The 18308-nt window shown below is 44.2% G+C and overlaps 1 protein-coding gene across 3 annotated transcripts; it reads right to left on the reverse strand.

Moving 5' to 3' along the window:
* Positions 1-1198: 1198 nt before the first annotated feature.
* On the reverse strand, positions 1199-8628 carry Serpina3c (serine (or cysteine) proteinase inhibitor, clade A, member 3C). 3 transcript variants are annotated; one of them, XM_087552280.1, is made up of 5 exons: positions 8492-8628; positions 5872-6519; positions 3836-4109; positions 2767-2917; positions 1199-1718 (listed from the first exon to the last, which is right to left on the reverse strand). In XM_087552280.1, exons 2-5 carry the CDS (start codon positions 6500-6502, stop codon positions 1524-1526), a joined length of 1251 nt encoding a protein of 416 aa, XP_087408406.1. In that variant the 5' UTR covers positions 6503-6519; positions 8492-8628; the 3' UTR covers positions 1199-1523.
* Between the last annotated feature and the right edge of the window lie 9680 nt (positions 8629-18308).

Here is an 18308-nt window from a genome sequence, read left to right on the forward strand (position 1 = left end):
GGGTGTTCTCGGGAGCCTTAATATTCAAGCAAGTCTCGACTGAATGTGTAGCTGTCCCTGTTCATGTAGATCACTGGCTGTGATTCCAGGCCCCGAAGTTTCTCCATGAACAGTAGGTGCCCCAACCTGAATGCCCTTAGTAACACTCCTCACCTCTCACAACTCAGTTCTCGGTATTGTAACCTCATAGAGTACCTTTACCAAGTGAGAAACTGTCTAATTCCTCCAACACTCCCAGTGTCTCCAAATTATTCCAGAATCACTAAGGAGTCAGGCTCTTTGCCGCCCTGTGGCCATTCCTACCTCTCCTGCTCTACTCCATTGTCCCAGAAATCCACTTCCTCTCAGATCCTCAGAAATGGCTTCATTATTTTTTGCCCTGCCCAAAACATTCTCTGTGGTTATCTGAGCACCGTCTCACACCCCTTGCATTCACCTCAGCAGAGATGTCACTGGATCTATGGACTATTTGGTTCTTCTCTGGGAAGTATCAGAGTCCTGATTCCTTCTCCACCTGCCCACCACAATAATGCCTGAAGAACAAGGTCACAACTATTCCTCCAGCATTAGGACACTTGGAAATGCATGCCACAAGCCATAATATATAGTCATGGAAATAAACTAAGTTTCCCTGTGCCTTAGTTTTTTCATTCATAAAGGGAATGTTAATAGCATGTAAGTCAGAGGGCCATCACAGGAGTCAGAGAATGACTATCACTACTACTATGTTTTCACTAGAGGCAACCTCTTCCAACAGGAGCTAAGTGAACACTGCCTGGGCACTTTCTGTGCAGGTGTATGCTTATTGACCCTTTGGTCCTATCTTTTCATTTTGGTTTGTGGTGTTCATCTTTTCTCTGAGGTTGGTCAGCTGCAAACTTAGAGAGGTTACCACTTGGCCCTGAGTAGGAGGAGTGCTAGGGAGAGAGGATCTGGTCTGACCCACAGGCCCCTTGCTGCTGCAGGAGTTAGAGCTCCAACACTGTGCCAGATGTGGGCAGTGTCAGGGGAAACTGCAAGGGGCACTGTGTGGCATTGCCTTTAGAGGGGAAAGCATAACTTAAGAGCATGATACCAGGTTCTCAGATGCTTGAATGACATTCATTGCAGCAGTTTCCCCTCTCAGTCCTGGGCCTGAGTCTCATGGGTTGGCCCAGAGGCTAGCCTAGTTTCATCAAGAGTGTGGAGACTGAAAACAGATGTTCTCAGAGCCTTTACTGGGACTTATCAATGGCTTGGTTTGGGGTATGAACACAGAAAGAGGAGTCACCAGGGAAGAAGAATAAAGAAAGATTCCAAGTTCAGAAACATGTGTAGATGCTCCCAAGGGTCCTAAGTGCCTGACACTGACAATCCAAAGGCTCCAGTGCACATGGGAGCCATAGAGATAGTTGATGTCACTGTCTAAGCCAACTTTGCAATAGCCAATCAGAGCATGTATGTCAGGGCATATACAGAGATCAGCATCCAGGCTCTGTTCCAGGATCCTGGGCAGAATTGTCAGATTTTGGGGAGCTTCAGACTCACATGGGGTTAGTGACTTTGCCCATAAAGAAGACAGACTGACCATTATTGTCAGTGATAACCAGCATGAATGGCCGGTTGAAATTCAGAAGAGGTATAGTTTGCGGTAAACTTTTTAGGGCTGCTGTGACTGCTGTGGCAGCGGCTCCTTCTGTGCCTGTCTCATCCACATCCAGCACAGCTTTGTGGACCACCTGTGGGGAGAGAAACACATCACTCAGTGGACATCAGAGAGGGCAGGAGCGGGGTCTGGAGCAAGCAGTGAGTGCCGGCCTCTTCTGCTGCTGAGTCTCTTTCTTCCTTCTTTGAGCTCGAACCATGGATTTCCAAGTCACTGCTCAGGGTATGAGATGAGCATGCTGTGGTCTGCTCAGTGTCTGAATCTGTGCTGCACTCAAACCCACTACAAACTGAAGAAAGGCAGTAGGCAGCAGCAGGAGTTTCCTCACAGGCAGATTCCCAACGATTTCAGAGAGAACAGCCACGGTGCTGGCAGCCAGTGCAGGATTCAGCATCCCTCCTGCTCCAGTCTCCTTGGGACATACAGCAGCAATGCAGAGGGCATGACTGTACATTCCCAGACTGCCATGTCCTGCTGGGACAGATCTGAGCCCAGGGATCTGGGTGGGCCCTGGACAGAACACTGGACACTGACAGGCTGTGCAGCTAGGGATGTGGTATGAGCGTCTAAGGCATCTCTCTCCTATTCTTGGGTTTTCATCAGAAGTACCATAGATTCAGGTTATTACTTTTACTGTTAATATTTTGTATGATGGTCAAGAAGTACTATCTATCCCAGCACTGCATTAAAGAAGCTGAGGCTTGGAATGATTTGGCCTGAAGTATATTGTGGGTGGAACCTGCGGTGTATTGTAGATGGCCCTGTAGTATATTGTGTGCAGATCTGTAGTTTATTGTGGGTGGCCTTGCACTGTATTGTGGGTGGTCCTGGAGTGTATTGTGGGTAGATCTGCAGTGCATTTGGGTAACCCTGCAGAGTACTGTGTGCAGCCCTGCAGTATAGCACAGGTTGGTATCAATGGTTCTATAAAGCAACTACAGTCTCTTCCCCCACAATGGTCTCCTAGGTGAGCTTAGGTACAGGGAGTAGAGGATGGACATTTGTTAGGGAACATCAGAAATGTCGGTGTTCTCACACATGAACCATCCCCACATGCCCGTATGACCTTCAACATCCACATTGAGGACCCAATGTGAGGCACCCTGTGTTTCTTGTCTTACCTGAGAGACATGCAGGTTCTTGGTCCCTGTGATCCTACTCAGATCAGCTTGCTGGGAGAAGATTTTCCTAATGCCCAGCTCTGGAAGGACCTCCTCCAGGTTGTAGTCTGTGGAGATGGAGAACTTGGGCATGCGAAGCTCACTTATAATCCTGAGAATAAAAAATAGCAATGTAAGCGTCCCTGTACTCCATGTCCCCATCAATCCACCTTGTCCCTGAGGCTTCTCTCCATAGACAACTGTGTTCCTGGAGTGAAGTCTTCTTTCCACCCATGTGTAGGCCACGTATCTTTGCTGTTTCTGATACATTAATTATTCATCAGTGACTGAGAGTGTGAACAGTAGACAGGTAACCTGACTTGGTCCCAGCTGTTCCTTTACTAGGAATGATTTCCTCCTAGATTCACAAATGGAATCCTCCCCAGGTGCAGCAACCCTAAAACATCTTCTATTTTAAAGTGCACACTGCATCAGACTCTAGATTTCCTAATCCTTGGACACTCCCCTTCTTAACGTCACCCTTTCTCATGTTTTAACCTACTAAATGATGATTAATTTAATTTTCATGCCTACATTCTTTCTTCCTCAATTCCAAGAGGAGGCCGAAGAGTACATTTGTGCTTAAGTCTCTGATACACTTTCAGAGTCTATAACAGACAGCACATAGTAGGTCTTCAAGTCGTATTGCATGTATAGGGAATGATGCGTGTTGAGAGGATAAAGTGGATCCGCAGGGCAGAGCTGATTCTCAGAGTTCATCTCCTATCAATCACAATTCCCTTGGCCTTCCAACTCATTCTAGATTCCCTGTAACTTAGAGCCTGCTAGAGGGAGGGACTCTGAGATCCTTATTCTAGCTGATCTGATCCTGTGAATAACAAAATCGACAGCAACTCAGGGCCCAAAACACATAGTCAGCAGAGGGAAATTCAACTCAAGTCCACCTGTCCCCTGGGGACTCTCCACCATTACATAGGACACTGCTGTGACAATGAGGCACAGGGTCACTGGCCATCAGGCAACAGCAGGACAGGGATCAATGACAGCTCTGGGTCCTCAGGACATGCACCTGGGCCTCAGAGAGTCCTTCCACTTCTTCAGGGTCTCTGGTTGCAAGCTGGATTCCACCTGCTGCATCTTGCCCTGGTCAGGGAGGATAAACAGGGCGCTGGCATTTCCTGTGTACTTCAGTTCCAGCACAGAGCAGGACAGCTCCTCATCCCGGATGTAGGGTGTGGTGAGATCCTTAATTTTCATCATGGGCACCTTCACAGACCTCTTCTCATCCAAGTAGAACTCAGACTCAAATGTGTCATTGGGGTTAAATGGTACCTTCCATTTGCCTAAAATGAGGCAAATGATCATGTTGTAGCCACAGGACAAATATTCCACCTCCTCCCCATCTAGGCTCAGCTTTTGAGCTGTGGCTTCCATCCATTCATCTTCAGTCACTCAGACTGTCCTTTATTGTGACATGTGCAGAACCGGATAAAGCTTGTAGTTGATCAGGCTGCTAGCTATGAGAATTGTCTCCAGGAATGGTTTAGACAGCGGATCCTGAAAACCTTAGCCTGGCTGCCTGGACTAAAGACACAGTCAGGGATGTGGGGTGGAGTGAGTAAGAGAGAGACAGTGAAGATGGTGAGCCTGTGGAGAATTGAGGGTCCTGTCTTCCTCAGGAGAACCATGTCTAGGAGACAATGGCTTTTAGGATAGGTTTTAGGGGAAAGAGAAGAGCAGAGACTTCCATCCCCCATATCGGGACCAGTCTGTGCCTGAATCATGGGTAAGAAGTCCTTATGGGCCATGGCAGTCTCCACAAATCACAAATACCTGCTCAGGTTTATCCAGATTTCTAGTTTATGCCACTACACCCAGTGTACATTGTGGGACTAGAGTGGAACATTTCTTGGTCCTGGAATCTCACAGCCTAAACATACATCCCAACTCACACCAAGCAGTATTTACCCAGTGTCCTGAGGAGAGTTGAGAGAGACATGTCCTGAAATCTTACATTTCAGGCTGTCACTCTGCTTATACCATCCCCTGCCCACATCAGGTCGGGGGACATCTTGACCTCTGTGCTCTTGTTCTCTGTCTTCTGTCCTCTTGTCCTCCTATCCTACATTTCTCTCCATTGTCACCTTGATTTTCTTTCTCTAACCCCAGATCGCCCTACTCTAACCTGGACTAACTTTAATCAGTTTTCTCTTCACCCCACGTCTGGTCACATTATGCCTTCTGTCAGGCACAAATTTCAGGGTGGTCACCTTGCTCCCTGGTCTCTATTAAGCAGGATGTTGTTCATGGGGGATCTCTGGATTTCCCCCCAGTACCATTACCTACAACATTTCCAGCTGAGTTTCCATCTATCTTGCACCTAAATCTCATCAGAGTCTGGCTCAGGAATGTGTCTTGGGAATCCTGACTTTTCATGCTAAGTGGGTGGTTATTTTACAAAAGCAAAATTACACAAAACAATCTGACACTAAGCACAGAACACTGCCTGGCCCACACCACTACATCTCTAGTGACTCTTACCCAGTCCCTGCCTCTCCATGCCCGGGACAAGTTCATTACAGAAAAGGCTCAGGGGTGAAGTACTGCAGAGTAACTGCCCACGAGGTTCTTCATTAGTTGTGGGATATGCTACCTTCCATGTTACTCTTTCCAGGCTCCTTATGATCAAATAGTCCCAAGCTCACCTGGACTCTCCTAGAGTCAGAGACTCTCCAGCACTTATGGACTTCTACTACAGGAACATACTAGAAATGCCTGTAATGGGACTCCGCAGGGAGTAGCCATGGCTTCTGACCAACAGGTAGGACTGAACATGTAAGGTATGACATTCTGCTTGTAAGTAAGCTTAAGTCATATTGAACAATCAGCTCCTGTAGACTGAGAGCTCAGGGCTTCTGTTGAGCATGTACCAGGAGACACAACCATTGTCCAGAAACACCTCAGAAGAGGAGACTCGTGAGTAACAAGAAGTTAGGCACCCATGTCTCCAAGGCTTTGAGCACCTCCTTTCCAGTGATCATTGTATAGCACAGGCACCCAGCCAAGATCCTCTCCCTCCACTCCCCAGGCAGTGATGACTCTCACCTTTAAAGAGGAGATAGTTCACCAGCACCATGGATGTCCTCTCATCCAGTTCTGAGAACAGTTCTGCGATCTTCCCCTGGGTCTGATTGCTCACATAGTCATTGATGAACTTTTTGGCCTCATTGCACTGCTTGAAGTCAGCTACGAAGGCCTCAGCCTGGTACAGAGCCCTTGTCTTCTCCTGGAATTCTGACAGTATCGGCTGCTCTTTGTCAATAAACAGGGCACTACCTGTATTGATCTCTGCCTGGTCCTCTGGCTGGCTGAGCCTCTGTAGGAGGTGCCCAAAGCCCTGGTGGATTTCTTCCTCAGTGATCTCTGTGAGATTGAACTTGAGACCTTCTAGAATCTCTTCCATGGTGCTGTCTTTTGCTCCCAGAGACAAAATGGCCAAGGCAGCTGAGATGCTAAGAGGGGAGAAGACAACATTTTTATCTGGATTCCTCAAAGCCAGCTTCTTGTAGAGGCTCAATGTGAAGTCAGTGTTGATGGAAGCCAATGTGAGACTGTGCAGTTGTCTCCCCTTGCCTTGGTCTTCATGGGGTAGAGTGTCCCTTCCCAGTATGCCATCACAGAGGACAGCAGGGCAGATCCCTGCCATCAAGAGCCCCAAAGCTGCAATGAAGGCCATCTTCTCTGTCCTCCTGGCTGAAAAATAGAAGACACATTTGTTGAGACTGGGAGGAACGCCTGGTGCTTCAACCGTCTTCTAGTCCTCCCACCTGGCTGGTATTGTGCCCTGCTCTACTCCACTTCATGCTTCTGTGACTGCCCACAGGAAGTGCTCTGGTGACTCATGCCATCACTACATCATATGATCCCTACTACCACAGATGACATGCTTTTGCACTAGCCCATTTTCACAGTACAAAACCAAGCTTCAGTGATTTGACGGGATATGTTAGGGTCATAGAGCAAGGCAGAATAGCGAATGGGCATGAGCCTTGTCTGCACTTTGGACTTGAGCCACCTGTAGCTGCCACCTCCTTAGGCAAAACTCAGGATCCTTGGAGCAGTTTTTATCACAGGCCCTATCTTAGCCCTTCAATTTCAAATCTGAGAAATCTTAAGTCCCCTGAGTTCCTTTGGTGCTTGAAGTTAGGGATAGGGGAGGGTTAGTCGAGAGGAAGCAGGAGAGATATCTGATGTAGTGTGGAAATCCTGGACCTTTGAGAACCTGTAGTGGAAGGACACACAAAGGAAGGTTCTCTCTGCCCTGCCAGGGAACCCCATGGTGCTTTGTACCTCAGGCTCGGAAGTCCTGCTGGTGGGAAGAAACAGGAGTCCAGACTCTCGCACCTCGACCAGATTTTATATTGGCTGTCATGATGGCTGTGTCACAGCAAGTAAATTGTCAGACCTCTCTGTGCTGCCTGGTGAGGGGTCCAGGTTACATTACTGGTATGTGGCTGGCTTATTGTGGGCATTGGGAATGGTTGTAGGGAGTATCTACAACCATTCGAGGGGCTTCATTTCCCTTCATATTCCCCTGGAGTTGTGGCCACACTCATCCTGACAGACTATAGTAATCATGGTTATCTACCTTTGATCTCTGACCATTTGTTTGGAAGTGTAAAGTGAAGACACATAGTAAATGTAGGTGAGGCAGAGGAAGAAGGAGAGATAGGAGAGAGGAAGGGGGATTTTGGAGAGGAGAAGTAAGAGGAGAGGTAGGAGAGGAGAGAGGAGGTAAGAGAGAAGACAGTGGGCAGAGGCAAGGGGAGGAAGGAAGAAGGGGGAAAGAGAGAAGACAGAGGAGAGAAAAGAGGGGAGAGTAGACAGAAAGGAGGGGACAGGAGAGGAGAGGATAGAGGAAAGTTTGTAAAAGGAAGAGTTAGAGAGAATTGGGAAAAAGAGCAACAGGGAGATATGAGGAGGGAGACTAATTAGGAGGGAACAAAGGGAAGACAGGGTGGGGGCAGAGAAGACTTGAAGGGCAAACAGGGAACTGGAGAGAGCCCAGGAGGGTGTGCTGGTGCTAAGCCACCTGTCCCCATTGCTGTGACATGCCTGCAGTGAAGCCAGGGATCTCAACAACAACTTGGCTGCCTTCATCTTGTGCTTTTGTTTCAGACTGATGCACCCATTTCTTCGGAGGGCACTAAACAATAAATTCTGCCAAAATTATTTCCAGAGTAAAGAGACTGCTGGGATTGTACAGCAGGAGACCCTGACTCAGTAACTGAACCTTCTTTCCTTCCTTTGTTGAGGGCGAAACCCCTGAGTGTGGCCATGGCATTTGGGATCTAGGCGGGAAGTGGGGTCCCATACCCACAGTAATCTCCTTTGTGATGTGAGCATGGTACAATGGCCACCTCCCCCAGCATGATTCGGCAACAGTCCTGTGTCACCCTTGCTATGACAGCAGTAGGCAAGCTAGCAAGCTCTCAAAACTCCCCAGTAGAGTCAGAGGAGCAGGCTCCATTACTCTCCATGAGCATAGACCACAGTATCTGCATCATCCACAGGCAAGAGAAACAAAAGAGGAGATTTCATGAACCATAGCAATGTCCCGTGTTTCTAACCCAGTATCTCAGCCAAAGCCATTTCCCCACTCCCACAAACATATGTTGCAGTCCACAGCCAGTACCACACAGGCCTGGGAAGGTTCCTTCTGTACCTGGAGGCAGGAATTCTGGGCATTACCTGCAGAGGTGATACCAGCCAGCTACTAGCCTCTGTGTTTGCCGACTCCTGATGTTCAGGGTGCCCTGGTGTGTTTTTCTCTCTTGTGCACAGCGATGGCTATTTATCCCCACCAAGGGCTCCTCCCTCCTCTTAGGAAATACTGCCTTGGATAACCTGTGCTTTGTGTTCAGATTACAGATGGGCAGACGGGATGATTTCTCAGAACATGGATTAGTAGAAGCGTACTGATCTCTTGAACACATCTTTTATTTATTGAGTGGCTCAAAGTCAATGTGGAAAGTGGGAGAAGTCAAAAACAAAAGTAGAGTGTACAAATTCTGCCTTACTTGTGTCCCAGCATGTCTGTAACCTTACATTTTTCCTCCATTGTCTAAATTATTTCAAAATGAATACTAAAAACCAACTAAAACACAAAGAGAAAAACCAAACAAATAGCCCTCCTTTATATAAATATTAAATGGGCAAAGAAAGAAATTAAGAAACAACATCCTTCACAATAGCAAAAATAATGTGAAATATCTTGGGTTAACTTCAACCTAGCCAGGAAATGTCCTGCAGGACAAGAACTTCCAGTCTCTATGAAATTGAGGTAGATATCAGAATATGGCAAGATCTCCTTTGCACTTGCATTGGTAGGATTAACCAAGTTAAATGTTCACCTTACCAATGCCTATCTAAATATTCAAACCAATCTCTTTAAAATTCCAACACAACTCTTTACAGGCCTTGAAAGAGCAATTCCCAACTTCATATGGAAATAACCCCCACCCAGTACAGGTATAAAAATCTTATACAATAAAAGGACTTGAAGGACTAACATCCCTGAATTCAAGCTTGCAACAAAGCAATAGTAATAAACCTCCATGGCGTTGGCATGAAGACAGGCATGTTGATCAATGGAATCAAACTGAATGATTTGAGAGGATCCACTGAGCGAAGCCAAGGTTTTGCTTGAATCACAGTTTTCAATGTCTGCAGTTCAAGGTCTGCTGGCTCCCATGCTCTGCTGAGTCTTTTTCTAGTGTCTATAACTACCAGGTCCCCAATTCCTCCCTCACTCTTTCCCTCTTCCAGGCCCTAGGCTCTGCCACCCACTGCCATTTGCAGGCTTTCTGCTCCTGCCACATCTGGCACAATGTTAGATCCCAAACTCCTGTAGCCACATGGGGCTTATGGATCAGACAAGCTCCTCTCACCCTAGCCTTCCTACTGAGGACAGAGTGGTAGCCTTTCTTTAAGTTCCCAGCTGACCAACCTCACACTGAAGATGAACACCACCAACCAATATGAGGACATAACAGCAAAGCATCAGCAAACACACTCCTGTACATACAGTGCCCGGGCAGAGTTCCTTTATCTCCTGTTGGCATCAGGGACATAGAGATTGTCACCCACACTCTGTGACTCCTGTGATGGCCCTCTGATTTATATGCTGTTAGCAACCCTTTTTTTGGAAGAGGAAACTGAGACATAGGGACACTAATTCATTTCCCCATGACCACACAGCTAGACATGACGGCTTGTGGGATGCTCCCCCAAGTGTCTTGGTCAACCTTACTGAATAGCACTCTATGTTGTCCAGCCCCTAGCTTACCTCAATCATTGTTACCATGATCACCTTGTTTATTGGCCTATTTGCATTGATAGAGATGGCAGGAGAAAGTGTATTATTATCCCCATAATGGGTCATTCTATCTACCTGGTTATTGAACTCCTCCTCAGCTGAAGTGACATAGGATGAGCATGTGTGTGGCACACAAGTATCTTCAGATCCTTCTTGCATCTGGACTGATCTCTCTTCACACTTCTTCAGCAGATGTCTTTCTCATTAATTTCCTAAATATGTTCTTTGCTAACCCTTGACAATCTATTGGCAATATCTATGAATCAGTGAAGGATTGCACATCTGGCCATGTCTCCTAAGTAAAAGCATGAACATTAGTACTGCCTGAAGTTTTACCAGACAAGAAGATGTCCCTGTGCTGCTGTCTTCAGGGTTTTTCCTTAAAGATTTGCTATGCTCCATCTGTCCATGGCTGGCTGCTGCCTAAATAACTTGCACAAACATCAGTAAAACAAGTCTTAATATTCTATGACTCACTCAAAAGATCCTAGAGTACACATCATGAGGCTCTAGGTACATGGTTGGCAGCAGACAGCTCTGTCAATGGAATAGAAAACTTAGGCATTTGGGAAACTTCTTCATGCAATGTTGCAGTGCATGTAAATATCATTTCCTTTTAATAATGGACATGGTACTGTTCATGTCCTAATTACAACTTGGCAGATCAAAAAACAGCTAGGTCATTGGAGGCAGCTAATATCATATGATTATACAGGAGCTTGTCACTGCTCTAGTTGGTTGTACAACCTGGGAGAAGGGAGCCTAAAATGAGGCAGAATACAGTCTCAAGGAATAGCTAACTTTCTTCAGAATATCAGCCTGTTTATACTCAATAGTTACAGAGAGTCACCTCAGTAAGTGTATAATAACAGTGACAAGGTCCCCTGCAGTCCAGAGACCACCCGGACCTGAAGGGAGTCAGTCAACACTTCTCTGCACCCAAATCCCATTGGAGGGAGAGCAAAACCTTCAGAGTGGCAGACACATCTGGGAAGTCAGAAGAGACTACATTCTGCCCACATTTCTGATGTCAGAGGAAAAAACCTAATGTCATCTGGGACCCCGGTAGAAGGCAGGAAATAATAAAACTCAGAGTTGAAATCAACCAAGTAGAAGCAAAAAGGACCATAGAAAGAATCAACAGAACCAAAAGTTGGTTCTTTGAGAAAATCAACAGGATAGATAAACCCTTAGCCAGACTAACGAGAGGGCACAGAGAGTGTGTCCAAATTAACAAAATCAGAAATGAAAAGGGAGACATAACTACAGAATCAGAGGAAATTCAAAAATCATCAGAACCTACTACAAAAACCTATATTCAAGAAAATTTGAAAATCTGCAGGAAATGGACCATTTCCTAGACAGTTACCAGGTACCAAAGTTAAATCAGGAACAGATAAACCAGTTAAACAACCCCATAACTCCTAATGAAATAGAAGCAGTCATTAAAGATCTCCCAACCAAAAAGAGCCCAGATCCAGACGGGTTCAGTGTAGAATTCTACCACACCTTCATAGAAGACCTCGTACCAATACTATTCAAACTCTTCCACAAAATTGAAACAGATACAGCGCTACTGAATTCCTTCTATGGAGCCACAATTACTCGTTTACCTAAACCACACATAGACTGAACAAAGAAAGAGAACTTCAGACCAATTTCTGTTATGAATATTGATGGAAAAATACTCAAAAAATTCTGGCAAACTGAATCCAAGAGCACATCAAAACAATCATTCACCATGATCAAGTAGGCTTCATCCCACTCATGCAGAGATGGTTTAATATACGAAAAACCATCAACGTGATCCATTATATAAACAAACTGAAAGAACAGAACCACATGATCATTTCATTAGATGCTGAGAAAGCATTTGACAAAATTCAACACCCCTTCATGATGAAAGTCCTGGAAAGAATAGGAATTCAAGGCCCATAACTAAACATAGTAAAAGCCATATACAGCAAACCAGTAGCTAACATTAAACGAAGTGGAGAGAAACTTGAAGCAATTCCACTAAACTCAGGGACTAGACAAGGCTGTCCACTCTCTCCCTACTTATTCAATATAGTTCTTGCAGTTCTAGCCAGAGCAATCAGACAACAAGAGGAGATCAAGGGGATACAGATTGGAAAAGAAGAAGTCAAAATATCACTATTTGCAGATGATACGATAGTATATTTAAGCGATCCCAAAAGTTCCACCAGAGAACTACTAAACCTGATAAACACTTTCAGCAAAGTGGCTGGGTATAAAATTAACTCAAATAAATCAGTAGCCTTTCTCTACACAAAAGAGAAAGAAGCCAAGAAGGAAATTAGGGAAACGACACCCTTCATAATAGTCCCAAACAATATAAAATACTTCGGTGTGACTTTAACAAAGCAAGTAAAAGATCTGTACAATAAGAACTTCAAGACACTGAAGAAAGAAATTGAAGAAGACCTCAGAAGATGGAAAGATCTCCCATGCTCATGGATTGGCAGGATTAATATAGTAAAAATGGCCATTTTACCAAAAGCGATCTACAGATTCAATGCAATCCCCATCAAAATACCAATCCTATTCTTCAAAGAGTTAGACAGAACAATTTGCAAATTCATCTGGAATAACAAAAAACCCAGGATAGCTAAAACTATCCTCAACAATAAAAGGACTTCAGGGGGAATCACTATCCCTGAACTCAAGCAGTATTACAGAGCAATAGTGATAAAAACTGCATGGTATTGGTACAGAGACAGACAGATAGACCAATGGAACAGAATTGAAGACCCAGAAATGAACCCACACACCTATGGTCACTTGATTTTTGACAAAGGAGCCAAAACCATCAAATGGAAAAAAGATAGCATTTTCAGCAAATAGTGCTGGTTCAACTGGAGGTCAACATGTAGAAGAATGCAGATCGATCCATGCTTATCACCCTGTACAAAGCTTAAGTCCAAGTGGATCAAGGACCTCCACATCAAACCAGATACACTCAAACTAATAGAAGAAAAACTAGGGCAGCATCTGGAACACATGGGCACTGGCGAAAATTTCCTGAACAAAACACCAATGGCTTATGCTCTAAGATCAAGAATCGACAAATGGGATCTCATAAAACTGCAAAGCTTCTGTAAGGCAAAGGACACTGTGGTTAGGACAAAACGGCAACCAACAGATTGGGAAAAGATCTTTACTAATTCTACAACAGATAGAGGCCTTATATCCAAAATATACAAAGAACTCAAGAAGTTAGACCGCAGGGAGACAAATAACCCTATTAAAAAATGGGGTTCAGAGCTAAACAAAAAATTCACAGCTGAGGAATGCCGAATGGCTGAGAAACACCTAAAGAAATGTTCAACATCTTTAGTCATAAGGGAAATGCAAATCAAAACAACCCTGAGATTTCACCTCACACCAGTCAGAATGGCTAAGATCAAAAACTCAGGTGACAGCAGATGCTGGCGAGGATGCGGAGAAAGAGGAACACTCCTCCATTGTTGGTGGGATTGCAGATTGGTACAACCGTTCTGGAAATCAGTCTGGAGGTTCCTCAGAAAATTGGATATTGAACTGCCTGAGGATCCAGCTATACCTCTCTTGGGCATATACCCAAAAGATGCCCCAACATATAAAAAAGACATGTGCTCCACTATGTTCATCACAGCCTTATTTATAATAGCCAGAAGCTGGAAAGAACCCAGATTCCCTTCAACAGAGGAATGGATACAGAAAATGTGGTACACCTACACAATGGAATGTTACTCAGCTATCAAAAACAATGACTTTATGAAATTCGTTGGCAAATGGTTGGAACTGGAAAATATCATCCTGAGTGAGCTAACCCAATCACAGAAAGACATACATGGTATGCACTCATTGATAAGTGGCTATTAGCCCAAATGCTTGAATTACCCTAGATGCCTAGAACAAATGAAACTCAAGACGGATGATCAAAATGTGAATGCTTCACTCCTTCTTTAAAAGGGGAACAAGGATACCCTTGGCAGGGAATAGAGAGGCAAAGATTAAAACAGAGACTGAAGGAACACCCATTCAGAACCTGCCCCACATGTGGCCCATACATATACAGCCACCCAATTAGACAAGATGGATGAAGCAAAGAAGTGCAGACTGACAGGAGCCGGATGTAGATCGCTCCTGAGAGACACAGCCAGAATACAGCAAACACAAAGGCGAATGCCAGCAGCAAACCACTGAACTGAGAATAGGACCCCCGTTGAAGGAATCAGAGAAAGAACTGGAAGAGCTTGAAGGGGCTCGAGACCCCATGTGAACAACAATGCCAACCAACCAGAGCTTCCAGGGACTAAGCCACTACCTAAAGACTATACCTGGACTGACCCTGGACTCTGTCCTCATAGGTAGCAATGAATATCCTAGTAAGAGCACCAGTGGAAGGGGAAGCCCTGGGTCCTGCTAAGACTGAACCCCCAGTGAACTAGACTGTTGGGGGGAGGGCGGCAATGGGGGGAGGGTGGGGAGGGGAACACCGATAAGAAAGGGGAGGGGGATGTTTGCCCGGAAACCGGGAAAGGGAATAACACTCGAAATGTATATAAGAAATACTCAAGTTAATTAAAAAAAAAAAATAAGCCCAAGAGACTATTAGACAGAATTGATTTTAGTTTGGTATTAACGTGACCAACTATGGTTTGAAAGAGAATTAATGTTGCTTCAGTTTGATTCAATAGACATTCATTATCAACTATGTGCCAAACATCATGATACATGCAAAAAATATAAAGATGTGGCACATGGTTGCTGCCTCACGAAGGCAATATCCTACCAGGAAGAAACAGGTGGCTACAAGAATGACTACAATGCAGAGTCAGATCTAAGGGGCTGATCTTTCATAGGATGGAGGAAATGCTTATCCACTATAATAGATGAGAGTAGGGGGTATTAATTCTCTAGGTATAGATGGCTTCTCTTCAGAAGTATGAAGTGATTCAGTCCATATTATTCTTAATCCACTTGACCCCTTTACTACTATGTATGTGGTCATATTTAACACAACAATATTTGGGTCTTAAAAGAGCTTCCAAAAAGAACAACATAGGCTAGCCTGACCACCCAGTTCTCCCAGAGTCTAGACCACCAACCAAGGAGTGTACCTGGAATGATCCATGGCTCCAGATACATATGTAGCAGAGGATGCCCTTGCCTGACAGCAAGGGGAGGGGAGGCTCTTGGTCTCAGGGAGGCTTGATGCCCCAGCATAGGGGGTACTTGAGCAGTAGGGCAGGAAAGTGTGGATGGGTTGGGGAGCACTCTCATACAGGCGAAGGGGAAGGTGGAGGACAGATGTGGGATGGGGGGCTGTGGAGGGGCAATCAGAAAATGAGATATCATGGGGTGGAGGGGGTAACCGGGAAGTGAGATATCATTTGAGATGTAAATGAATGGAATGATTAATTTTAAAAAAGAGCTTCCAAAAGAAATGGTGACCCTCAGTCTCATATAGTACATCTGTCTGAATGACTGAAATAAATGGTTAAAGATGGACAATTAATGATCTATAATCCTTGGCTTCTTGGTTAGGAAAGAAGCAAAATTTCTTCTCTGTTTTACAGACTACCAAAACAACTATTAAATTGTTAAAATAAGTTAAAAAAAAACAAAAAAAAAAAGAATTTCAATTTCCCTTATGAACATTGATGAAAATATACTCAATAAGATGTTCACGAACTGGATCCAAGGAAAGATTCAAAACATCATTCACCATGAACAAGTAGGCTTCATTTCATGGATGCAGGGGTGGCACAATATACAAAAATCCATCAAAATAATCCACTATATAAACAGACAGAAATAAAAAAATCACATGAGCATGTCATTGCAAGCTGAAAAAATATTTGGTGAAATTCAACACCCCCTCATGATAAGAATCTTGGATCAATCAGGGGTACAAAGTACATACCTAAACATAATAAAAGCAATCAATATAATCCAAACCAACAGCCAACATAAAATTAAAGGGATAGAAACTTAAAGCAACTACTAAAATAAAGGACAAGTCTGCCCACACTCCTTGTAACTATTCAAAATAGCTCTTGAAATTCTACCTACAACAAGACAACTAAAAGAGATCAAGGAATACAAATTGGAAAGGAAGAAGACAAAGTATGGCTATTCATAGATGGTATGATATTATAAATAAGTGAGCCCCAAAATATTGCCACAAAATTCTTATACTTAATAAACATCTTTAACAAAGGGATTGGATACAAAATTAACTAAAATGACTCTCCTTGGTAATTTTATGTTAGTTTTGTGATTGAATTATTTGGGTTTGTAGAGTCTAACCTTTTGAATTCTTTATATATTTTGAATATTAGACCTCAATCAGGTGTAGGATTAAAGAGGATCTTTCCTTTTTTTTTTCTTTTTTCTTTTTTTTCATCTTTATTAACTTGGGTATTTCTTATTTACATTTCAATTGCTATTCCCTTTCTCGGTTTCTGGACCAACATCCCCCTAACCCCTTCCCCTCCCCTTCTCTATGGTTATTCCTGTCCCCAACCTACCCACATTACTGCCCTCAACCCAACACTCACATTCACTGGGGGCTCAATGTTGGCAGGACCAAGGGCTTCCCCTTCCACTGGTGCTCTTAATAGGCTATTCATTCCTACCTATGAGGTTGGAGCCCAGGGTCAGTCCATGTATAGTCTTTGGGTAGTGGCTTAGTCCCTGAAAGCTCGGGTAGGTTGGCATTGTTGTTCATATAGGATCTAAAGCCCCTTCAAGCTCTTTCACTCCTGTCTCTGATTCCTTCAACGGGGGTCCTGTTCTCAGTTCAGTGGTTTAATGATGGCATTCGCCTATGTATTTGCTGTATTCTGGAGGTGTCTCCCAGGGGAGATCTACATCGGGTTCCTGTCAGGCTGCACATCTTTGTTCAATCAATCTTATCTAGTTTGTTGGCTGTATATGTATGGGCCACAGGTGGGGCAGGCTCTGAATGGGTGTTCCTTCACCCTCTCCTCTAAACTTTGCCTCCATATTCCCTCCCAAAGATATTCTTGTTCCCCTTTCAAAGAAGGAGTCAAGCATTCACATTTTGGTCATCCTTCTTGAGTTTCATGTGTTCTGTGCACCTAGGGTAATTCAAGCATTTGGGCTATAATCCACTTATCAATGAGTGCATACAATGTGCATTTTTTTCTGTGATTGGGTTACCTCACTCAGGATGATATTTTCTAGTTCCATCCATTTGCCTACAAATTTCATAAAGTCATTGTTTTTGATAGCTGAGTAATATTCCATTGTGTAGATGTACCACCTTTTCTTTTGAAGGGCGTCTGGATTCTTTCCAGCTTCTGGCTATTATAAATAAGGGTGCTATTAACATAGGGGAGCATGTGTCTTTGTTATATGTTGGGGCTTCTTTTGGGTATATGCCCAAGAGAGGTATAGCTGGGTCCTCAGGTAGTTCAATGTCCAATTTTCTGAGGAACCTCCAGACTGATTTCCAGAATGGTTGTACCAGTCTGCAACCCACCAACAATGGAGGAGTGTTCCTCTTTCTCCACATCCTCACCAGCATTTGTTGTCATCTGAGTTTTTGATCGTGGCCATTCTCACTGGTGTGAGGTGAAATCTCAGGGTTGTTTTGATTTGCATTTCCCTTATGACTAAAGATGTTGAACATTTCTTTAGGTGCTTCTCAGCCATTCGGCATTCCTCAGCTGCGAATTCTTTGTTTAGCTCTGAACCCCATTATTTAATAGGGTTATTTGACTCCCTGCATTCTAACTTGTTGAGTTCTTTGTTTATTATGGATATAATCCCTCTATCAGTTGTAGGATTGGTAAAGATATTTTCCCAATCTTTGGTTGTGGTTTTGCCCTAACAACAGTGTCCTTTACCTTACAGAAGCTTTGTAGTTTTATGAGATCCCATTTGTCAGTTCTTGATCTTAGAGCATAAGCAAAACCAAAGTGTTTTGTTCAGGAACTTTTCTCCAGTGCCCATGTGTTCAAGATTCTTCCCCAATTTTTCTTCTATTAGTTTGCATGTATCTGGTTTGATGGGGAGGTCCTTGATCCACTTGGACTTAAACTTTGTACAGGGTGATAAGCATGGATCGATCTGCATTCTTCTACATGTTGACCTCCAGTTGAACCAGCACCATTTGCTGAAAATGCTA

Source organism: Rattus norvegicus, chromosome 6 (genome assembly GCF_021556685.1).
Source record: "Rattus norvegicus strain SHRSP/BbbUtx chromosome 6, alternate assembly SHRSP_T2T, whole genome shotgun sequence".
Lineage (NCBI taxonomy): Eukaryota > Metazoa > Chordata > Mammalia > Rodentia > Muridae > Rattus > Rattus norvegicus.

Coding starts and splice junctions, on each gene's coding strand:
- Serpina3c (XM_087552280.1), bottom strand. CDS start 6,502: ATGGCCTTCATTGCAGCTTTGGGGCTCTTGATGGCAGGGATCTGCCCT. Junction 2,918..3,835: donor AAGGACTCTCTGAGGCCCAG/GTGCATGTCCTG, acceptor TTTTATTCTCAG/GATTATAAGTGAGCTTCGCA. Junction 1,719..2,766: donor AGAACCTGCATGTCTCTCAG/GTAAGACAAGAA, acceptor CTCTCCCCACAG/GTGGTCCACAAAGCTGTGCT.